Source organism: Stylophora pistillata, chromosome 6 (genome assembly GCF_964205215.1).
Source record: "Stylophora pistillata chromosome 6, jaStyPist1.2, whole genome shotgun sequence".
In the NCBI taxonomy this organism is placed as follows: domain Eukaryota; kingdom Metazoa; phylum Cnidaria; class Anthozoa; order Scleractinia; family Pocilloporidae; genus Stylophora; species Stylophora pistillata.
In genome coordinates, this window is record NC_142524.1 from 33958160 (window position 1) to 33982935 (window position 24776).

Here is a 24776-nt window from a genome sequence, read left to right on the forward strand (position 1 = left end):
GTTGAAAAACAAACATCATGATCATGTGATGCATTCTTCCTCGGCAAGATCCTAACTTTCACTTTCGAAAGCGTACAACACGGTAAGTATTGTCTGTTCAGTTTGTTCGGTATTATAGTAATTTTACAGCTCATGAATCAGTTTTAATTCATTTCGTAATGTCTTAAGCGTAATCTGTTCTACAGAGAGCCATCTTCTCGATGAATCTCTAATATTAACGTTGTGGTCGACTAAATAATTGTCAGGAGGAAGTAAACCAGTGGCATCAAACGGGTCCAAAGAAAAGATCCAGAGAATCTAATACATCTTAAAGACATCTCGGTAAATACTTGCGTACATCTAACGCCTAAAATATCATTCACTTGATCTTTATTCTTCTGACTAAATCTAATGCCTCCAACCTAAGTGGGCCGATTTCGAACGAAGTCCCAACCGGAAGTAGTATCCCCGGGTTTGCTGCTGAAAATTTGGTTTAGAATTATGAACATGCTGAAAATATGCCTAAGAAGTATAGACATGCGGTATATACGTTTTTTGCCGTTCTTCCTTGAAGTACTTTATGCATAGATATCCAGAGGAAGATAACATCTCAGCTCGAATTCCGCCTTTTATATAGTCCGGTCTTCTATCCGCGGGCTCGTTTCCCGACTAGTGTTCAGACGAAAACTTTTACAACACAAAGTTGTCACTCGTGTTTCATGTTTAGGTGTCTATGACGTTAATAATACTGAGAGTTGTCCCCTACACATGGCAGGTGTTTTATGTTTTAACAAGTAAATGTAACACCTTGTTATTTTTTTCAGGGAAAGTGGAGCTTCAGTATTCATTGTTTTTATCTGGATTTCAAGAAACTTTAGACGGAAGGTAATTGTGGTAGAACTGTGTTTGTCATGTTGACAGTTTTCCTTTGATTTTAAACCAAATGCCAGAAAAGAATGATAACGAAAAGAGTGTTGAGGTGGGCGATCGAACCGAATTGGTTGAAATCAATTGGTCACTTGGTTATCTGCTGAGATGTTATTTTCTTCCTTAAATAACATGAAGGGGCGATTTGAGGTCTTTGTAAGAACTGTAGTGCAAAGTGAGAAGTTTGGTCATGCGCACTAGTATACTCTTTCGGTGAAGCTTCAATAAACAAGACCACTGTTGAAGGTGGTAAGCAGATAAATGCTCGGCGAATAAATAGTGTCGAGTCGATTACCACAAGTTTGTCAAAAACAGAAATTGCCGACTTTACTTCACTTCGGCACAGTGACGTGACCGGCACAGTGACGTGACCGGCACAGTACCCGTTTTCCATTTCCGTGAAATGTCACGAGGTGAGACCGAAAACACCAAGGGTTTAACAGGAACCAGAAGTGATAGAAGGAGCGAACAAAGGAGTGACTTTCATGGTCCGACCAAAATTCAGAAAATGAGGTCATTTCTGAGCCGAACAGGACAAAAAACGGCATTTTGCGCCAAAATTGACCGCTAATGTACAAAAACTGGCTTAAAAGTACTACCAACATTGATTTCTAGAGAGAAATATGACTTAAATTGTACCTGGAAGATTAATCTTAGTTTTACTTGAGTGGTTCCGCTATAAATGACCGTTCTATATAGGTGCAAGACAACACAAACAGGCCGTTGGGACTCACTCAAAGGTAACCAGGTTCGCCTAATATATGGGACCGGTTAAAAGAGGTGATAAGTACAATGATTAAGGGGAAACAAACTCGGGACTCTCACAACCGACCGCCTAATACAGGGTAACCGCTTTATACGGTGACACTTAATACTGTTCGACCATTCGAGGGCGAGAGACTCCAAGTGCACATCTCTTGTGTAAGGAGCTAGTTATGCGTAAGAAAGGCAATTCAACAGTCTACCCAATGTTTCACAATATCAAACAATATAATAACATTTCTTTATTGAGCGTCACATTTCAAGGTAATTGTAAGTTCAGCATGCATGTCAAGGCCAAGCTTCATGAAGCCAACAAGTGTTTATTTATCATCAGAAGCCTACGTCAAGAAGGATATACACAAGACGAAATAGACTACCTCTTTAATTCAGTTGTGATCTCTAAGTTATTATACGGCCTTTCAGTTTCTGCTGCAAGTGTTTCCGCCCTTACTGTTATACAAAGGTTTTTAAAAAGATGCTATAAGAGGCGCTATACGTCGGTCAATTACAACAGATATGAACTTTTAGAGAAAAGCGACAGACGCCTTTTCTATAACCTCAAACATGATGACCATCCATTAAAAAGCCTACTCCCAAGGTACAAAGACTATATTGAAAACATTCCAAGGAAATCCATTGTCAGGCCCAGCATTGATACTGAACGTTTAAAACGTAGCTTTTTTAATAGATTAATTTTTAAATAAAGTCTAGCTGTGTTCACACCCCATATGTATTTCTAATCATTTTTAATAATTTTATTCGATTTAATCATTGTAATCTCTCCCAACAATATATATTTTTACTGTAACATCAGATATGTAATTTTATCGCATGGTTTTTTAATAGAGACGAATTTACTTATTTATTTAAAGACGGCAAGCAAAACAAAACACGTCTGACCAACTAACCTATTGAGATTGTTGGAAAGTGTTGGGATTACCTACCTTCAGAATCAACACATTTCTTGAGTAAAAATATTTGATCTAGCGGCGGCCACCGACGGAACTAACCCAGTTGAATTAAATCCACAGATTGATGCTGTCTCATTGAATTGACTCGTGTAATTTGGAAAACGGTCGTCATGGACAACGAAGGAGGATTTATAACAGTATCCGGTATAGTTACACTTGTTGTTGCCTTCCTTCTTAACACTGGTCGTGGCTTACAAGCCATGAAGTTAGGCAAAGAATGTTTGATTTTTCTAACCTCCAAAGCATGGATAGAAGAATACCACTGGTTTTACCATGAAATAAATTTGCTAATGATTCATGCTGCATGCAAGGTCTCCAACTACACATTTGCAGAAAGATATGCGAAGGAACTTCTTATCATACATCACGCCTCTGGTGACACACTTAAGGAAGGGAGACTAAGCTTGGTACTGGGACAGATATATCACAAACAAAATGAATTTAAAAAGGCTAGAGAATACTATCAAAAGGCAGCTGATATAACAAGAAGTACTGGAGACAAACAAACAGAGGCACAATGTTACATGATGATAGGAAAATTATTTAATTCACTGTGTGAATATCACAAGGCTGAGGAGTATTACAAGAAAGCACTGACAATCACTGTGTCAAATGGCGAAAGAGATAGGGAAGCAACCATTTACGGAAACCTAGGTACAATCGTTCAGTCGCTTGGGGAATACGACAGAGCTGAGGAATATTACAAGAAAGCGCTACCAATAAGAAAGGAAATTGGCGACAGAGAGGGAGAGGCAGCTGACTACGGAAACTTAGGAACATTGTTTCGTTCCCTAGGTAAATACAAAAAGTCTCAAGAATACACCGAGAAAGCACTTCTAATCAGAAAGGAGATTGGTGACAAAGATGGAGAAGTAACTGCCTACGGAAACTTAGGAACATTGTTTCATTCCCTAGGTGAATACAAAAAGTCTCAAGAATACACCGAGAAAGCACTTAAAATCAGAGAGGAAATTGGCGACAGAAAGGGAGAAGCAGCTGACTACGGAAACTTAGGAACATTGTTTCATTCCCTAGGTGAATACAAAAAGTCTCAAGAATACACCGAGAAAGCACTTAAAATCAAAGAGGAAATTGGCGACAGAAAGGGAGAAGCAACTGCCTACGGAAACTTAGGAACATTGTTTCATTCCCTAGGTGAATACAAAAAGTCTCAAGAATACATCGAGAAAGCACTTAAAATCAGAGAGGAAATTGGCGACAGAGAGGGAGAAGCAGCTGACTACGGAAACTTAGGAACATTGTTTCATTCCCTAGGTGAATACAAAAAGTCTCAAGAATACACCGAAAAAGCACTTAAAATCAGAGAGGAAATTGGCGACAGAAAGGGAGAAGCAGCTGCCTACGGAAACTTAAGAACATTGTTTCATTCCCTAGGTGAATACAAAAAGTCTCAAGAATACACCGAGAAAGCACTTAAAATCAGAGAGGAAATTGGCGACAGAAAAGGAGAAGCAGCTGACTACGGAAACTTAGGAACATTGTTTCGTTCCCTAGGTGAATACAAAAAGTCTCAAGATTACACCGAGAAAGCACTTCTAATCAGAAAGGAGATTGGTGACAAAGATGGAGAAGGAACTGCCTACGGAAACTTAGGAACATTGTTTCAGTCGCTTGGTGAATACAAAAAGTCTCAAGAATACACCGAGAAAGCACTTAAAATCAGAGAGGAAATTGGCGACAGAAAAGGAGAAGCAGCTGCCTACGGAAACTTAGGAACATTGTTTCATTCCCTAGGTGAATACAAAAAGTCTCAAGAATACACCGAGAAAGCACTTAAAATCAGAGAGGAAATTGGCGATAGAGAGGGAGAAGCAGCTGACTACGGAAACTTAGGAACATTGTTTCATTCCCTAGGTGAATACAAAAAGTCTCAAGAATACACCGAGAAAGCACTTAAAATCAGAGAGGAAATTGGCGACAGAGAGGGAGAAGCAGCTGACTACGGAAACTTAGGAACATTGTTTCATTCCCTAGGTGAATACAAAAAGTCTCAAGAATACACCGAGAAAGCACTTAAAATCAGAGAGGAAATTGGCGACAGAGAGGGAGAAGCAGCTGACTACGGAAACTTAGGAACATTGTTTCATTCCCTAGGTGAATACAAAAAGTCTCAAGATTACACCGAGAAAGCTCTTCTAATCATAAAGGAGATTGGTGACAAAGATGGAGAAGGAACTGCCTACGGAAACTTAGGAACATTGTTTCAGTCGCTTGGTGAATACAAAAAGTCTCAAGAATACACCGAGAAAGCACTTAAAATCAGAGAGGAAATTGGCGACAGAAAAGGAGAAGCAGCTGACTACGGAAACTTAGGAAGATTGTTTCATTCCCTAGGTGAATACAAAAAGTCTCAAGAATACACCGAGAAAGCACTTAAAATCAGAGAGGAAATTGGCGATAGAGAGGGAGAAGCAGCTGACTACGGAAACTTAGGAACATTGTTTCATTCCCTAGGTGAATACAAAAAGTCTCAAGAATACACCGAGAAAGCACTTAAAATCAAAGAGGAAATTGGCGACAGAGAGGGAGAAGCAACTGCCTACGGAAACTTAGGAACATTGTTTCATTCCCTAGGTGAATACAAAAAGTCTCAAGAATACACCGAGAAAGCACTTAAAATCAGAGAGGAAATTGGCGACAGAAAGGGAGAAGCAGCTGACTACGGAAACTTAGGAACATTGTTTTATTCCCTAGGTGAATACAAAAAGTCTCAAGAATACACCGAGAAAGCACTTAAAATCAAAGAGGAAATTGGCGACAGAAAGGGAGAAGCAACTGCCTACGGAAACTTAGGAACATTGTTTCATTCCCTAGGTGAATACAAAAAGTCTCAAGAATACACCGAGAAAGCACTTCTAATCGGAAAGGAGATTGGTGACAAAGATGGAGAAGGAACTGCCTACGGAAACTTAGGAACATTGTTTCAGTCGCTTGGTGAATACAAAAAGTCTCGAGAATACACCGAGAAAGCACTTAAAATCAGAGAGGAAATTGGCGACAGAGAGGGAGAAGGAACTGCCTACGGAAACTTAGGAACATTGTTTCATTCCCTAGGTGAATACAAAAAGTCTCAAGAATACACCGAGAAAGCACTTAAAATCAGAGAGGAAATTGGCGACAGAAAAGGAGAAGCAGCTGACTACGGAAACTTAGGAACATTGTTTCATTCCCTAGGTGAATACAAAAAGTCTCAAGAATACACCGAGAAAGCACTTAAAATCAGAGAGGAAATTGGCGATAGAGAGGGAGAAGCAGCTGACTACGGAAACTTAGGAACATTGTTTCATTTCCTAGGTGAATACAAAAAGTCTCAAGAATACACCGAGAAAGCACTTAAAATCAGAGAGGAAATTGGCGACAGAAAGGGCGAAGCAGCTGACTACGGAAACTTAGGAACATTGTTTCATTCTCTAGGTGAATACAAAAAGTCTCAAGAATACACCGAGAAAGCACTTAAAATCAGAGAGGAAATTGGCGACAGAAAGGGAGAAGGAGCTGACTACGGAAACTTAGGAACATTGTTTCATTCCCTAGGTGAATACAAAAAGTCTCAAGAATACACCGAGAAAGCACTTAAAATCAAAGAGGAAATTGGCGACAGAAAGGGAGAAGCAACTGCCCACGGAAACTTAGGAACATTGTTTTATTCCCTAGGTGAATACAAAAAGTCTCAAGAATACACCGAGAAAGCACTTAAAATCAGAGAGGAAATTGGCGATAGAGAGGGAGAAGGAGCTGACTACGGAAACTTAGGAACATTGTTTCATTCCCTAGGTGAATACAAAAAGTCTCAAGAATACACCGAGAAAGCACTTAAAATCAAAGAGGAAATTGGCGACAGAGAGGGAGAAGCAACTGCCTACGGAAACTTAGGAACATTGTTTCATTCCCTAGGTGAATACAAAAAGTCTCAAGAATACACCGAGAAAGCACTTAAAATCAGAGAGGAAATTGGCGACAGAAAGGGAGAAGCAGCTGACTACGGAAACTTAGGAACATTGTTTTATTCCCTAGGTGAATACAAAAAGTCTCAAGAATACACCGAGAAAGCACTTAAAATCACAGAGGAAATTGGCGACAGAAAGGGAGAAGCAACTGCCTACGGAAACTTAGGAGCATTGTTTCATTCCCTAGGTGAATACAAAAAGTCTCAAGAATACACCGAGAAAGCACTTAAAATCAAAGAGGAAATTGGCGACAGAAAGGGAGAAGCAACTGCCTACGGAAACTTAGGAACATTGTTTCATTCCCTAGGTGAATACAAAAAGTCTCAAGAATACACCGAGAAAGCACTTAAAATCAGAGAGGAAATTGGCGACAGAGAGGGAGAAGGAACTGCCTACGGAAACTTAGGAACATTGTTTCATTCCCTAGGTGAATACAAAAAGTCTCAAGAATACACCGAGAAAGCACTTAAAATCAGAGAGGAAATTGGCGACAGAAAAGGAGAAGCAGCTGACTACGGAAACTTAGGAACATTGTTTCATTCCCTAGGTGAATACAAAAAGTCTCAAGAATACACCGAGAAAGCACTTAAAATCAGAGAGGAAATTGGCGATAGAGAGGGAGAAGCAGCTGACTACGGAAACTTAGGAACATTGTTTCATTTCCTAAGTGAATACAAAAAGTCTCAAGAATACACCGAGAAAGCACTTAAAATCAGAGAGGAAATTGGCGACAGAAAAGGCGAAGCAGCTGACTACGGAAACTTAGGAACATTGTTTCATTCTCTAGGTGAATACAAAAAGTCTCAAGAATACACCGAGAAAGCACTTAAAATCAGAGAGTAAATTGGCGACAGAAAGGGAGAAGGAGCTGACTACGGAAACTTAGGAACATTGTTTCATTCCCTAGGTGAATACAAAAAGTCTCAAGAATACACCGAGAAAGCACTTAAAATCAAAGAGGAAATTGGCGACAGAAAGGGAGAAGCAACTGCCCACGGAAACTTAGGAACATTGTTTTATTCCCTAGGTGAATACAAAAAGTCTCAAGAATACACCGAGAAAGCACTTAAAATCAGAGAGGAAATTGGCGACAGAGAGGGAGAAGCAGCTGCCTACGGAAACTTAGGAACATTGTTTCATTCCCTAGGTGAATACAAAAAGTCTCAAGAATACACCGAGAAAGCACTTAAAATCAGAGAGGAAATTGGCGACAGAAAGGGAGAATCAGCTGACTACGGAAACTTAGGAACATTGTTTCATTCCCTAGGTGAATACAAAAAGGCTCAAGAATACACCGAGAAAGCACTTAAAATCAAAGAGGAAATTGGCGACAGAAAGGGAGAAGCAACTGCCTACGGAAACTTAGGAACATTGTTTCATTCCCTAGGTGAATACAAAAAGTCTCAAGAATACACCGAGAAAGCACTTAAAATCAGAGAGGAAATTGGCGACAGAGAGGGAGAAGCAGCTGACTACGGAAACTTAGGAACATTGTTTCATTCTCAAGGTGAACTTGAGAAAGCCGAAGTATATTTTCGCGAGGCTCTCTTAATTTGCAAAGGCATTGGAGATAGTATGACGGAGTTTAAAGTTCTTTGTGGTCTAACGGTTTTGAAGTTAGCGCAGTTTAATATCGAAGAAGCTTTTTTGTATCTTTTCCAATCTATTGCAAAATTTGAAAAACTGCGAAACTTTCTAAAAGGCAACGATGACTTCCAAATATCTTTATTAGAGGAGCATGGCGCCTTTCCCTACGAGATGCTCAGTAAATTGCTTTTTGTTAGCGAAAATTTCGCAGATGCTCTTTCCGTTGAAGAACTTAGACGGGCGAGAGCTCTAGCGGACTTGATGACATCTCAATATTCTGCCAAAGAGTTTCAGTTTTCAGGCGATCTGCGATCATGGTGTGGAATCCATTATATTATAAAAGGAGAGGCCAGTTGTAATTGTCTTTACCTTTCGGTTGGTGATGAAGATGTACGGATTTGGATTCTCCAACCAAGTGGAGAGATTCGTTTCCGAAGAAAAAGAATGGACTCAGATTGTTTTGAAAATGCCGGGTCAGTTCCTAACTTGAAAGCGCTGTTTTCCCAGACTTTCCGCCATTTTGCTGTTCTACCCAAAGAGGTTTGTGAAGATCGCTCTTTAAATGACGAACGTGTTCCAACATCGTCTGACGATGTCAACCGATCGCCTTTGGCACACAGTAAAGGTGATGATATGAAAAAAAATCTTCATTTGTGCTACGAAACAATCATCGCTCCCGTGGCCGATTTATTGAAAGAGCCTGAAATTATCATTGTCCCTGATAGCTGCATGTACCAAGTGCCATTTGCAGCCTTAGTTGACGAAGGAGGAAGATATTTGTGTGAAAAATTCAGGATCCGTATTGCTCCTTCTTTGACTACGCTCAAGCTTATCAAGGACAGTCCTCCAAACTACCACAGTCAGAGTGGGGCTCTCATAGTGGGTGAACCTGAAGTGAGCAAAGTGATTTACAGGGGAGAACAGAAGACCTTGGGTCCATTACCATGCGCAAAAAAAGAAGCTGAGATGATTGCAAAATTGCTTGGCGTTCCTCCATTGTTAGGAAGACATGCAACAAAGGAGGCGGTTATTGAACAGATGAAGTCAGTTGCGCTGATACATTTTGCTGCTCATGGAGATTCCGAAAGAGGAGAAATCGCACTTTGCCCTGGTCGTACAACGAAGGATATTCCACAAGAAGAAGAATACCTTTTGACGATGGCTGACGTATCCAAAGTTCAACTTCGAGCTAAACTGGTTGTTCTAAGCTGTTGTCACAGTGGGTGCGGAGAAATTAAAGTCGAAGGAGTTATCGGAATCGCTCGAGCGTTCTTAGGATCCGGTGCACGCTCAGTGTTAGTGGCGCGGTGGGCCTTGGACGACGAATCGACAGAGCAGTTTATGAATCGTTTCTACGAACACTTGTTCCGTGGTGAAAGTGCCAGTGAATCTCTTCACGAAGTCAGAAAGTGGATGAGAGGTAACGGCTATCCCGAAGTAAAGAAATGGGCTCCGTTCATGCTGATTGGAGATAATGTCACATTGAGGTAGGTTGGAGGTTAAAGATTCAAGTTTGAACTAGGAGTCTTATGATAGGGCATGAAATCACCATTTTTGTTTTGATTTAGCGTAACGTCACGGCTTGTGGTCTTGCTCTTAACATTTGTATCATATTCAGTGATAAAGAAAAAGTATTGAACAAATTTCTTTCAAATTAATTCGAATCTTTTCATAAATACGTGAGTCAGAGATAAAAACAAATTTATGCTGTGTGCTGACATGCTCGCTCTCATTCATTTCTTCTTACGGAGAAACAAAAGTAGAATTGTGATGATTAAGACGCATTCGCCCAAAGTATCCCCTATGGTCCCCTGTTGTATATAATTGTTAGAAAGTCAAACGGGGTGAAGTGCTTGTAGATATAGAGGGTCTTGATTTCAAATCTAGCTGCTGCGACTGAAAACCTGTCTTCAGCGTAGAACTGACTTAAAATTATAATTGATTTACTCACAAATTATATCAGAACTCTATAACTCCTTTGCTTATTAGCAAAAAATTATATTTTACAGGAAAGAAGACATAGTATGTGAAGGAAAAAACTGATCAGTAAATCCTGATTCCTGATTGAAGCTAACTTCTTTGAAGACCCCAATCTTTGCCTATATCCTTAACAAGAAATTTCCTGTGATATTATTATAAGTATTCTCCTTTGCAAAAGGCCATGTTAGTCACTTATTAGATGTTAACGATAGTTTTCGCGAGACGCTCTCTTCTTTTCATACAAACTATCAACGGCTTGAATAATCACTATTTACAAAGGACGAATTTACCGCAAGGGAGGGGTGGGTAGCTTTTGAGTGATTCTACCAAGACACTCATCTTCGTCTATTCCGTCTGAAAAAGGACAATTCGCGTGATATAACAGAGGCTTTAACATTTTTCAGTGAAACGGTTAATCAAGTTTTGGGGTTTATCTTTGGAAGACAGGGATTTTTGTCACTTAGATGTTAGGAATAGTTTTCGCGAGGGGTTTTGTACTACATGTATATACTTTCTGGACAATAAGTTTTTGTGGGACGAACTAACTCTTGGATAATTAGGGAGAAGGTTATCACTGTGAATAATGAGCCAGATAACCATCTTAAGTCTATATTCAAACAAAAAAGTCAGTCATATAGATATTGATTTTAAGAGTACAACTAAAAATCTCGAAACTACGTTCAAGGTTAATGCAATAGGGGGATATTTCAAGATTGCCAAAACTTGCCACGAAATTTACCTATACCTTTTAGAATTTTTGTTAAAGTATAGTTGTAGCCTTTAACACTTTAATGAGCTAAAACGCTTTATAGAAATCGCCTTATGTGTTGTGTAGTTTGTACCGCCTAAGAAAGTTGCACAAGCACAAGTTTAGTTATCTCCCTTGGGTGAACATGTTGCGCCGTTTTGGCAAGGATCAGGAATACATTATTCTATAAAAAATTGTAACAATTTAGTTACCATAAGTAACAACGTAGAATAGCGAAACATCTTTGTTTACATTGCTAGGCTGAGCCATAACATTAGACCCACATGGACGAGCGTCTTACATACTAGATTACAAGGATCGAATTCAAGAGAATTGTGTAAAAAATATTATTGTTACCTTTTACACTTTAATTAGCTACAATTGTATAGTGAAATATTGTCTTACTTGTTGTGCAGTTAGTTCGTAACGCCGTAAGCAGTGGCAGAGACATAGCTATCTTCCCCTGGTAAATAGGTTCCGCAGTTCTGGAAAGGATCAAATTTATAACTATCTGTAAAAAATGGAAACGATTGCGCAACTGTAAGTGAACTAAATGATGACGTAGAGTTGCTAAATTTTTGTGTTTAATTTCTTTAAGCTAGGCTCTCGTGGAGCAGTAATGAGCGTAAGAGATGAAGCAAAGTATAGAGAATGAACATTGTGTTCTGATTCCTTCAAATTTAATCACATTGTCAGATATTCTTGTTACATAACGCCGACTTGTATGCCGACCACAGCGGTAGTTGAAAATCACCAACTAGAAGGCTGTGAAAGGATGGAGAGGACGAGAGGCCTTGAAATATCAAAATTTTTGTAAGGCTGGAACGAACTTTGGAAGTGATTCTTAGAAAGAGGGATCGTTTTTTATTCAGCTAGTAATTGTAGACTTTTAGAATACTTCAGAAGTTAACCTCATCTATATATCAATCATGGGCCAAAAATGCTACTAGAATATTCGATTATCAATTACCTATGTTGTTTAACAGGTCACTTAACCATTTTTCTTATTGTAATCGGTGTGAGTTTCCGGTATCTTAAATTAAAGCTATTCATTGTGGATCTCACTATAGATTGGTTACAGTAAGGGAGCTAACCCCAGCTCTGTGGAAAGGAATGGGCCAGAAATTCAATTTTCGATTATCAAATACACATTTTGTTTAACAGGTCACTGGACCATTCATTTTAATTGTCATCTGTCACATTTGAATTTCTTTACATCCTAAATAAAAGCACCTGTTACCACATGTTAGTTTTAGTTTTTAATTTCGCTTTATAGGGGGCCGCTTACACGAGAAATAGTTTTCGTGATGCTGTCTATTTTTGTGAAATAAATCAGTCCAACTAGTATAGGTATAACATGATTTCGAGTGCAATATGCACTTTGTCCTGTCGAATTACTTATGGGATCCATGTCGGTTCGTTCATCACAACCAGAACAGGGGAGGCAATTGCTTTTGACGTCTGCATCACAACTTTTTGAGGACTAATTTCTGCAGCTGATTCTTCATAATGCATCGTTGACATATGTTCTTACAATAGGTAGGAAATCAAAAACTCCTGAGAAAAGAAACATACCAAACACTGCTTGTGGAATGGAAGTGTCTTTTCTCTAGACACCTCATTGAGTTCTGATACAATCTGAATTCCTGAAAGAACATAACCATTTACAGAAAACCGCTCTCTCCTGGTGCGAGATGTTTCTACATTTCTAGAAAGGTTTCAGTTAGTGCAAGACAGACATCTATATTTATACAGGATAGCCCCTTCAGTGTAGTAAACACTGGTATCAACGGGGGTCCTGTTACCCACCCAACCCACCCCAGGGGAGGACATCCATCACACAGTAATCTCGTGCGTGGGAAATTAACGTCTCCTGCCCCTAACCCTGCAGGAGACGGGACCTCCATTTATTCGTCCCTATCCGAGAAGACTAGAATATCTAACCATTTCTTGATGTTAAAGAAAGGAAGCATATTCTTCTCAGTTAATTTTAAGACCCTGAGTGTTGGTCCGGCCGGTATTGAACTCTCGACCTCCCGCACAGCAGTCCGGCGCTCTCCCAATTGAGCTAACCAGACTGTAATAGTGACAAGTTAAGTAACAAACAAGAGCTGGCGAATATAAGCTGTGAGCTGGCAGGTGATCAAATTGTTTAACCTGCAGGCGTGAGAATCATCCCAAGGTGCAAAATGCTGTGGTACTAAATGTTGTTTCCTAGTTTCCTTGCTAATTGTACGATCACCGAAAGCACAAGAACAATCCTGTTTGTAGTAAATTAAGGTGCAATCGAAGTTGCAGCAAGTAAAGTTAATCTGTGCAACGTTTCTCGTCACATACTTACATTAAAGTTGTGTTTTTCTGGCCTTATTGCTTTTACGCAAACTGTGTCGCTAAGCCAGGCCTGAGTGTTTGACCGAACTCAACAATTTGAATGCCTGGTTCGTAGCCTAAATCGATTTCAGCTAAATCGAATAGCATTCCGAGAGGAAGTACACTATCGAGGGAATAAATTTATGATCTAAAACTTACCACAAAGAATGTTCAAAACTCTTCAAATGCAAACTTTACCATGAGAAGAACACAGCAAAGCAAGGCACTGTTTCCGTTTTCTGTAGCTTCCCAAAACTGGAGAAAACTAACTTTTAAAACCTCTGAATGTTCCCAAAAAGAAATTGATCACATTCAGGTTGAATTTGCTTCTTGATAGAGAAATTTAATCCAGAGAATATGAACTGTTTATTCTATTTATGTTATTGTACGGCATTACAATAAACGAGCCGGTTTTAAAAAAAAATAATTAGCACAAAAAGAAAAGAAAAACATTAAGGTCATGTGACTCATTCTAGGTCAGCAAGATCCTCAAAGCGGAGAACACGGTAAGTACTGTCTGTTCAGTTTTTCCGATATTATACAAATTTTTACAACTCGGTCGTGCATCAGTTTTGATTCGTTTAGAAACGTCTTAGGCTAGAGAGCCTATTAGGCAACGAATTCTTGATATTCACGGTGTGGTCGCTCAAATAAAATTGCGAAAGTAAATCAGTGGCATCAAGCAAATCGAAAGTGAAGATCCAGAGAATCTGATATATCCTGGTGATATGTTGATATACACTTCAAAATTGTCTTAAATCTAAGACTTGAGAAATCATATCTGCTTGGGCTTAACTTCTCTCAGTAAATCAGATGTCTCCAAATCGGGGTGAATTGATTTCGAGCGAACTCTAAGCCAGAGATGGCTTTTATAATGATAATAAAATCATTTTGTATATATACCACACAGGTGAATAGTCCTATTTCGCGCGCTGATTGGCTAGTTCGGAAGTGTTTAGCAGGTACTATTCGTCTCCGACCACCCGAAGAGACAATTTCGCGTCAAAAGTTTAATTTCCGTCCATTTTTAGTCGCAGTGGAAAACTCACTCAGCTGTAAACAAATAGATATGTCAACGGCAGTCCAATTGATATGGACCTTTAAAAATTATACCGGATTGCCTCTATCGACTTTCCGAAGTAATGCTGCGACGTTGAAATATAACTCGACTTTTCTCCGAGGGAGTTTCGATCAATGCTGGTCGCAGTTAGCACATGTGTAACCGGTTGTTGAAATTTACATCGACTTTCTGGAAAGCTATCACATAAAAATCTCAGCTTACCTTCTCTGGAAAACACCTTCTTCATCATGGTAAATTTCAACAACCGGCAGCAGATCTATTCGCGTAATAAAGGTTGATAGTTTCTAAAGAAACTGTTTGGGGCTGCGTCAGTGGGGGTAACGAAATAATTTGAATATATCAACAAAGTTGAAATGGTAATTTTTGTCACCGTTACGATTATAAAACTGAAGCTGACGTTTCGAGCGTTAGCCCTTCGTCGGAGCGAATGGCATTCGCTCCGACAAAGGGCTAACACTCGAAACATCAGCTTTTATAATCGTAACGGTGGCAAATTTACCATTTCAACTTTGTTGATATATTCAAATTATTCGCGTAAAAGACTCTCTCTCATACTCGCGTGTTGTATTTTCCCGCCAGTTTTCACAGAACATGATGCTGGTATATATGACGTAGCTGAGCTGTCACGCCGCAAACCCCACTGACCCAGATGCATATTATATATGCGACCGTGACCGGCAGTCTCACAAATGGCTAAGTGTCGATAACTCCGCAATTTGACGGTATACGTAAGCTCGGTAAATTCGTCGAATGTAAAACAAAAATAATTTTAAGAATCGCTTGACATTTCTAAAGAATCGTCACATACTTTCAATAGTTTTGAATGAGGATTTCAGTCAAAATTCGACGAATATTTTGGACTGCCGGGTATTTAGTCTATTTGAGACCGTGACTGGCAGTGTCACCGTGAATGGTAAAGTGTCGATAACTGAGCAATTTTACGGTATACACAAGCTCGGTAAATTCGTCGAATTTAAACCTAAAATAATTATAAGGATTGCTTGACATTTCTAAAGAAACATTAAATACTTTCAATAGGTTTGATTGAAGTCTTCAGTCGGAATTCGGTGAATCAGTTCCTGACTGCCGGGCATTTAGTCTATTTGAGACCGTGAGTGACCAGCACTCTGATATCACAGATACTGAGCGATGTGATGGCAAACACAAGCTCGGTTAAATCTTCTTATGTAGAACCAAAATAATTTTTAGGATTGCTTGACATTTCTAAAGAAACATTAAATACTTTCAATAGGTTTGATTGAAGTCTTCAGTCGGAATTCGGTGAATCAGTTCCTGACTGCCGGGCATTTAGTCTATTTGAGACCGTGAGTGACCAGCAGTCTGATATCACAGATACTGAGCGATGTGATGGCAAACACAAGCTCGGTTAAATCTTCTTATGTAGAACCAAAATAATTTTTAGGATCGCTTGACATTTCTAAAGAAACACCAAATACTTTCAATAGGTTTAAATGAGGCTTTCAGTCGGAATTCGTCAAGTGAATATTTGGCTATTGGGTTTGAGTCGAACTGTTCTAAGTGTCGCGAGATGTTCTAAGTGTCGCCATTTTATAGTAAATAATTTTTAGAGTCGCTTGACATTGATAAAGAAACATTTCATACTCTCAAGAAGCTTCAAAGAAGCTTTCAGTGAAAATTTGGTGAAATTTTCTGACTGCTGGGCATTTAGTCTCAGTTTAAGACCGTGCCCGGCTGCCGGGCATATAGCCACAGCGTAATCAATAATTGTGGACTGAAGTAAACCAGTAGCATCAAGCGAGTCCAAAGAAAAGATCCAGAGAATCTAATATATCTTAAAGTTATCTCGGTAATACTTAAGTAAATCTAGCACCTAAAAAGTCCTGCACTTGAGCTTTATTTCCCTGAATAAATCTGATGACTCCAAGTGGGCTGTTTTCCAACGAACTCCAAACCAGAAGTAACATCCCCAGGTTTGCTGTTGAAAATTTGTTCTAGAAGTATGGACATGCTAAATATTTGCCTAAGAAGTATGGACATGCGATATATGCATTTTTTTCCGTTCTTCCTTAAAGTATTCTATGGATTAATATCCAGAGGAAAAGAAAAACTATGCTTGATTTCCGCCTTTTCATCGAGTCCGGTCTTCTATCCGCGGGCTCGTTTTCCCACGGGTAACCCAGGCTCCCTGTTTGTGTCACGTGCACATGTCTAAATAGAGAGAACATATGGGGCGAGGTTTAGGTCTGGAAATTTACTTGAAAATGGAAATGGAAATCAATGAAACGTACCATGTGGCGGTTTGTTGTTGTCCTTAATAGGTACACGAAGTGTCGGGAAAAATACTCTTCTTCACCTTTCCTTCTCTCTGCTATGAACTTCGCCCCATATGTTCTCTCTATTTAACCATGTGCACGTGACACAAACAGTGAGCCTGGCCTAACTGTGGTTTTCCCGACCAGCTCTTAGCCGAAGACTTTTACGACAAAGAGTTAGCACTCGAGTTTTATGTTTATGTGTCTATGACGTTAATAATACTGAAAGTCCCCTCTACATGGTAGGTGTTTTGTGTTTTAACGAGTAAATGTAACAACTTATTTTTTTTTTTGCAGGGAAAGTAGTGCTTCAGTATTCCTTGCTTTTATCTGGATTTCAAGAAACTTTAGACGGAAGGTAATTGTGTTAGAACTATATGTTTGTCATGTTGACAGTTTTCCTTTGATATTGAACCAAATGCCAGAACGGGTCATGGGTGAACCAAATGCCAGAAAGAATGATAACGAAAAGGGTGTTAAGGTGTGCGACTGATCCGGAATCGTTTTAATCAATTGGTTCCTGAATTAACTGCTGGGAAATTATTTTTCCCCCTTAAATAACATGAAGAAGCGTTTTGAGTTCTTTTTTGGTACTGTGGTGAAAAATGGGAAGTTTTTGTCATGTGCACTCGTGCACTCTTTCGGTGAAACTTAATTAAATAAGACCACTGTTGAAGGTCGCAGGAAGTAAATACTTGACGGGCCAACAGCTTAAATTCGAGTTTCTCAACTTTATCAAAAACAGCAACCGCTGACTTCACTTCACTTTGGCACAGTGACGTGACTGGCACCGTGCCCGTTTCCCAGTTCCGAGAAGTCTCACGTAGTGAGACCGAAAACACCTCGGGTTTAAAAGGAACAAGAAGTGATGGTAGGAGCGAGCGAAGGAGTGACTTTCAAAGTCCTCCCAAACGTCATTTTCTAAGTAAACGCGATAAAAAACGCCATTGTATGCTAAGATTGACCGCTTAATGTACAAAAATTCGCTCAAAAATACTACTAACATTGATTACAGGAAAGCAACTTGCAATAAATTTTACCTGAAAGATTATTCTTAGTTTTATTTGAGTGCTTCCGCCTTAAATGACCACACGCGTTCAATACAAGTGCAAGACAACACAAACAGGCAGTTAAGACTCACTCAAATGTGACCTCGACCACTCAATAGAGGTGACCGCTTAAAAGAGGCAAAAACTTTCAGTGATTTATAGGGAACAAACTTGGGGTATGACAACCGACCGCTTAATACAGGGTGACCGCTCTATGCGGTACCGCTCAATCCAGTTCAACTGTTCAACTGAGAGATTCTAATCTCGAAGAGAATATCTCTTGACTAGAGCAAGCCAAGCAAAGTTAAATACATCTGACTGATTATACTATTTGTAACGATGGAAATTGTATTCAGTTATCTGTCTTCAGAATCAATATAGTTTTAGCGTTAAAAATATTTAATCGAGCGGCTGCAAACGGCGGATCTAACCCAGTTGAATTAAATCCTTAGATTGACGCTGTCTCATTGAATTCAATGGAGTAATTTGGAAAACAGTCGTAATGGACAACGAAGGAGGATTTATAGCAGTATCCGTTATAGCTGTAGCAGTTGTCACCTTCCTTCACAACACTGGTCGTGGCTTACAAGCGTTGAAGTTGGGCGAAGAATGGTTGATCTTTCTAAACTCTAATGCACGGGTAAAAGAATACCACTGGTTTTCCCCGGTTTACCAAGCAACAAATACACTAATGTTCAATGCGGCATATAAGGTCTCTAATTACACATCTACAGTAAGGTACGCGAAGGAACTTCTTGTCATATACCATGCCTTTGGTGACACACTTAACGAAGGAAGAGTAAGCTTCGGACTGGGACAGATATATCAGAAACAAAATCAATTTGAAAAGGCTAGAGAATACTATCAATTAGCAGCTGATATAACAAGAAGTACTGGAGACAAACAAACAGAGGCACAATGTTACATGATAATAGGAAAATTATTTAATTCACTGTGTGAATATCACAAAGCTGAGGAGTATTACAAGAAAGCACTGACAATCACTGTGTCAAATGGCGACAGAGGTAGCGAAGCAACCATTTACGGAAACCAAGGTACAATCGTTCAGTCGCTTGGGGAATACAACAGAGCTGAGGAATATTACAAGAAAGCACTTGCAATCAGAAAGGAAATTGGCGACAGAAAGGGAGAAGCAACTGACTACGGAAACTTAGCAACACTTTTTCAGTCGCTAGGTGAATACAAGAAGGCCAAGGAGTATACCGAGAAAGCACCTGAAGTCAGAAAGGAAATTGGCGACAGAAATGGAGAAGCAACTGACTACGGAAACTTAGGAATAATTAAGTCGCAAGGTAAATACGAGAAGGCTACAAAATATATCGAGAGAGCACTTCTTATCAGAAAGGAAATTGGCGACCGAAAGGGAGAAGCATCTGACTACGGAAACCTAGCGACATTGTTTCATTTATTTTCATTACTTCATTTATGCTTCTGCCCTTCTACTGTCACGTTAATGGCTGTATCTTTAGAGGCTTCTCTAACAAGTGCCTCCTTTTCTGGAATTGCAATAATCCAGCACTTTTTTCCGTTTGGAAAGTAGCCAATGTCTGGACCGAATGTATTAAGACCATCCCACCATTGCTTGATTTCTGAGATAGTGCCAGCTCCACAAGCATCATCTGCAAACCAGCATTGCTTTGCATCTGACATGGCCTGTAGACTTTTTATCAAGGGCTGGGTGCTGAGGACATATATTGCCATAGCAAGTGGGTCGCCTTGAGTTGTTCCCTCGACTGATGTTATCTCTTTACCACCGGTGATAAATAACCGGGCTGAATGGCGATAGGTGTTTATGGCGTAGACTGCAATTACACGGGACAAAGAACGCGGATATTGTGTAGAGCCGCTGCCCTATTAAGAGCATTAAATGCATTAGACGCATCTATCAGCAGGACCGCGTGGGTATCATCTGCTTCGAAGATTCTATGCATAGCGTGTATGGCAGCCTCGCTCCCTGATTTCTGCCCCGCGCACAATTGTAACGAGCCACTTGCCTCAACGACGTCCCTCTTCGCTATGTTCATGACGCATTTCCCGCATATTCTCCTGATCACTTCTCCAACTCCTATTGGCCTCACAGCACCCTCTCCCTTATCTTAAGGGATGAGGCGACTCGCTAATAATGGCTCTATGGTGGAAGGATCTATGTAATGAGTACATAGAGTCTTTGCCATTGTAGCTATCGCCTCACACAGCTTCTTCGATGACTATTTGAACGATTTACAAGCCAGCATTTGTCTGAAACCGTTTGCGTCAACACCACAGGGATCCCCAGAACCTTTTGTTCTTAAAGCAGCTTGTCTGACCGTTTCACTGTTGATCCCAGAGTAAACTGATTCAGGAAACTCGTCATCAATCGGCCCAAACAGGAGTGAGCCCAATTTGGCTGGTTGAGGATTGGGGTGTTTTTGCTGTAGTTGCGCCATAACTTCATCGGTCAGCGGTACTACACCATCACTAGTACTTTCGCTCAGGAAGCGAAGTGCTGAATTTATCTGACCCTCCAGCACGAGTTTGGTGAACACTTTCGATCTATCCGGTGGATCTGTAGATCTGAGTTTGCCTATTCGACTTTGAATAATCCGACCTTCGCGCAGCAACTTGTTGATTTCCCCGTCTTTCCACTGTACAAGACGTTTTGACAACAGCTCCTGGTGCTCTTTGGCTTTGGACTTGGGACCAGGCTTCTGAAGGCCCACTGCAAGGAGCACAAAGGCAGCTTTCAGAGCTATGTGTTGGCAGTTAGCACCGTTATTCCAGTCATTAATGTGCGTCGTAACTTGATCTATGAAGTCTCTCCCTGTGTTACCATAGGGGACGAGAAAACAATTTTTTTTCCAGGTCGCAATCTCATTATAGGCATCCGTTATGACTGAGGTCTGCAAAACAATCTCGCTGCCGTCTGTCCGCTCACCCGACTTTATGTTTTCTGGTTTGCAGACACTAAAGTGGTCAGGAATGAAACCGAGTATCGGAAAATTGTCTTCGCTCTTTATTGTCTGGTTTGGTCGTTCCGTTTGTTCAGGGCTATCTCCTGGGATTTGTTGCAAAGTAGTAGTCGTATGCAAATCTTGACTCACTGTAGCGTAATTAGCATAACGTGAGTCAATTTGGCTGGCCTCTCCAAAATGAAAATTTTGACCTTCCTTTCTTTGATTTCTTGGCTCGAATTCTTGTTTAGAAATCACATATATGGCTTTCAAGTCTTCTCGTTCTCGGTCACAGCCCATAACTCCATCATCTTTAACCTTCCCCGCGGAACTGTGTTCCATTTTCTCAAACCTTGACGCTTGGTCTGGTAAATTCTGGCTCCTAATTCCTAAATGCTCGTAGCCTTTATCCTCCCACAACTGTTTCATAACTTCGATATAACCCTTTTTCCTGCCATTTTCATTACATGGTGGAGTATCCGATCCCACAAGTTCCTTCGCTCTTTTCTTGCATTCGAGTAAATCACAATACATTTGTTCCGTCCATTTAAGTTTCACTCGTGATTTCGTAGACACCTCAATTTATCTGTCCATTACCATAAAATTTCCATTGGCTTGCTGTTCGCAAAATTCTTCAAACAATTTCCACTCGTATTTCGTCTTCTTCACAGTGTTTGACCACCTTTCATAGAGTAACCGGCTCTGGTACATCCAACATGGCCGCTTGGAGGATAATAATAATAATAATAATAATAATAATAATAATTATAATAATAATAATAATAATAATTATTATTATTATTATTATTATGATTATTATTAGCCCCTCTCTCAAAAACTCGTCCAAACCGTTCTCCCTTCGGAAGGGGAGCTCGTGGCGGTCAGAATGGGAGGGCTCTGCAGTAATAAAATTGAGCAATTGTTGTCATAAAGTTTGTTGACTTGTCAATTACAATAAAGACACGTTGTATAGAAAGCTTTTGTTTTCTTTCATTCAAGACTGTAATCATGGGATATCTGCTTTTGGGCGCTTCTTAGTCCAACACGTTTAGTTCTACAGGCTATTTTGTATGTTTCCTTCTGAAATGTTTGTGTATAGTAGAGTTCCTATACCGTATTTCACTAGTAAACCAGTTTCTCGGGCTTGAATTGCTCTGTTTGTTTTCTTTGTATACTCTCATTTCCAATTGAGGGTGAGTAACTCCTATTGGTTTGCCATTTCCCCCGGTGACCAATAGACCTTCTGATCCAGGGGTTGTGAAGTTGCTCCCTCCTGATTGGGAATCCTATTTTCTTCGTTTTTGTTTCTTCAACCACAGTTTTCTCCGTTTTTCAAAGAAAAGTATTTGACCTTCAATATTTTCTGTTCTTGTGTGGGGCCCCGCAAGAGAGAAACAGAGTCGATCAGGCCCAGGCAATTAATTATAAGTGGTTTACTGCACAACTAGCAGCTTCACATTTTAAAACCTGGGAATACTGGGTTGATATAAATGGGATTCCCATTCAGGAGGAAGAACAACTTACTAGCAGTTGGGAAGATGTCCTACGGTTAGGGTTAACATTGGTAGAACTTACATGCGTCTTAATACTCTGAAGGGGTTCTCTCCAGTACTCTAGTGACACAACCGGGTTATCCCTGCCTTTAGTATCTAAATTATTTAATGGATTGGGCCGGAAGTAGATGATTCGTCGAACGAGGGAATGACAACAGAAAAGCTTGGAGTTTTCAGTAGTTATTACGCAATAGTAATAGTTTACAATCTGAAGCTGTAAGAAAATTAATCAGGTAACAATGATTTGAAATATACCAAAATGGAAAATGAAAGCTCCACGAAGTTGTATGAACTTACGTTTGTCCAAGCTTGTCCAACATTAGAAGTCACAAAACAGATAAACAGCATTAAGCATCAAACCTTTAACGTTGACAAACAAAACTTTATTCGAACCGCAAAAACGCCTAGTCAATGAAAAACTAAAACTTCAGACGGTTCAGGGAGGTCACGTTGTGGACTTTGACTGTCTCGTTCCAGTCCCCGTGGTTCTGGAGTCCGCGAGTCCGCGTAACAGTAGTTTCTCTTGAGTCAGTATAATTTGGTTGTGGTGTTTCGTATAAGGACTGAAAGAGAGGCCAACAGACGGAGTTAGATCGTAATAATTTTTCCGGACAAAGAATAAATGTGCCATGCTTAGTAGTTAAAAGTTTTGTCAACCTGATGTAATCTAGCATCCCTATGGGAGGTATCAGCAGCATTTTCGCATTGGGTGCGTGCTTGGTGTGAATGTCGCAAAAGTCAATGCGGGGCTTCGGGAAGTCCAGAGCGATTCCCCATACCTTATATAAATTTCATGAATAACAATACACAGAGTAGAATATTATACTGTTCGACTGTTCAAGAGTAACAGATTATAAATTTCCAAGAGCACATCTCATAACTAGAGTAAGTCAAGCAAATGGATAAAGGGGGAAAGTTTCTAAAGAAACTGTGGTGCTGCATCGGTGGGGGTAACAAGGTAGTTTGGTTATATCAACTAAGTTGAAATTGTAACGAGTTAAAAAGCTATTTTAAAAAGCTTCTTAACTCGTTACAGTGGCCAAGTTACAATTTCAACTTAGTTGATATAACCAAATTACTAAGTCAAGCAAAGCCAAATTTATCTTGCCAATTAACCTATTGGAAATTGAAGTGAGTTACCCGCCTTCGGATTCAACACATTTCTGGAGTTAAAAATATTTAATCGAGCGGTTGTAAACGGCGGATCTAGCCCAGTTGAATTAAATCCTCAGCCTGACGCTGTCTCATTGGATTCAATCGAGTAATTTGGAAAACGGTGGTAATGGACAACGAAGGAGGACTTATGGTATCCGCTATAGTTTATGGTGTTGCCACCTTCCTTCTGAACACTGGTCTTGGCTTACAAGCCATGAAGTTAGGCGAAGAATTGTTGATCTTTCTAACCTCTAATGCACGGGTAAAAGAATACCACTGGTTTTCCCTGGTTTACCAATAAACAAGTAGGCTAATGTTCAATGCGGCATACAAGGTCTCTAATTACACATCTACAGAAAGGTACGAGAAAGAACTTCTTATCATACATCACGCCTCTGGTGTCACACTTAGAGAAGGGAGACTAAGCTTGGTACTGGGAAATATATATCAGAAACAAAATAAATTTGAAAAGGCTAGAGAATACTATCAAAAGGCTGCTGATATAATAATAAGTACTGGAGACAAAGAAACAGAGGCAGAATGTTACATGATCATAGGAAATGTATTTAATTTACTGTGTGAATATCACAAGGCCGAGAGGTACTACAAGAAAGCACTGTCAATCACTGTGTCAAATGGCGACAGAGATAGCGAAGCAACCATTTACGGAAACCTAGGTACAATCGTTCAGTCGCTTGGGGAATACGACAGAGCTGAGGAATATTACAAGAAAGCACTTGCAATAAGAAAGGAAATTGACGACAGAGAAGGAGAAGCAGCTGACTACGGAAACCTGGGAACATTGTTTCAGTCGCTTGGTGAATACAAAAAGTCTCAAGAATACACCGAGAAAGCACTAGCAATCAGAGAAAACATTGGCGACAGAAAAGGAGAAGCAGCTGACTACGGAAACTTAGGAACATTGTTTGTCTCGCTTGGTGAATGCAAAAAGGCTCAAGAATTAACGGAGAAAGCACTAGCAATCAGAAAGGAAATTGGGGACAGAAAAGGAGAAGCAGCTGACTACGGAAACTTAGGAACATTCTTTCACTCGCTTGGTGAATACAAAAAGGCTCAAGAATACACCGAGAAAGCACTAGCAATCAGAAAGGAAATTGGCGACAGAGAAGGAGAAGCAGCTGACTACGGAAACTTAGGAATATTGTTTCTCTCGCTTGGTGAATGCAAAAAGGCTCAAGAATTAACGGAGAAAGCACTAGCAATCAGAAAGGAAATTGGCGACAGAAAAGGAGAAGCAGCTGACTACGGAAACTTAGGAACATTGTTCAGTCGCTTGGGGAATACGACAGAGCTGAGGAATATTACAAGAAAGCACTTGCAATAAGAAAGGAAATTGAAGACAGAGAAGGAGAAGCAGCTGACTACGGAAACCTGGGAACA

The 24776-nt window shown here is 40.0% G+C and overlaps 2 protein-coding genes and 1 pseudogene across 3 annotated transcripts in view; 2 read left to right on the forward strand and 1 right to left on the reverse strand.

Moving 5' to 3' along the window:
• Window positions 1-24776, forward strand: part of LOC148729544 (uncharacterized) — a 60918-nt gene that overhangs the window by 8249 nt on the left and 27893 nt on the right. The gene's annotated exons all lie outside the window — the stretch shown is intronic.
• On the forward strand, window positions 153-12166 carry LOC148729546 (uncharacterized). Of its 2 annotated transcripts, XM_088726127.1 has the most exons (6): window positions 168-321; window positions 804-864; window positions 2700-3434; window positions 4395-6194; window positions 7755-9681; window positions 10204-12166. In XM_088726127.1, exons 3-6 carry the CDS (start codon window positions 2750-2752, stop codon window positions 10235-10237), a joined length of 4446 nt encoding a protein of 1481 aa, XP_088582253.1. In that variant the 5' UTR covers window positions 168-321; window positions 804-864; window positions 2700-2749; the 3' UTR covers window positions 10238-12166. The 2 variants fall into 2 exon arrangements, with proteins under 2 accessions (XP_088582252.1, XP_088582253.1); XM_088726126.1 differs by lacking the exon at window positions 10204-12166 and having other exon boundaries at window positions 153-321; window positions 2700-4874; window positions 5355-5594; window positions 5715-9026.
• On the reverse strand, window positions 19157-21201 carry LOC148729547 (uncharacterized; annotated as a pseudogene).

Excerpts from the sequence above, each read along its gene's own strand:
- LOC148729546 (XM_088726127.1), top strand. The coding sequence starts at position 2,750 with ATGGACAACGAAGGAGGATTTATAACAGTATCCGGTATAGTTACACTT. Across the intron at positions 3,435-4,394 it reads AACATTGTTTCGTTCCCTAG|GTGAATACAAAAAGTCTCAA; the intron begins GTAAATACAAAA and ends TTCATTCCCTAG. Across the intron at positions 6,195-7,754 it reads AACATTGTTTCATTCCCTAG|GTGAATACAAAAAGTCTCAA; the intron begins GTGAATACAAAA and ends TTCATTCCCTAG.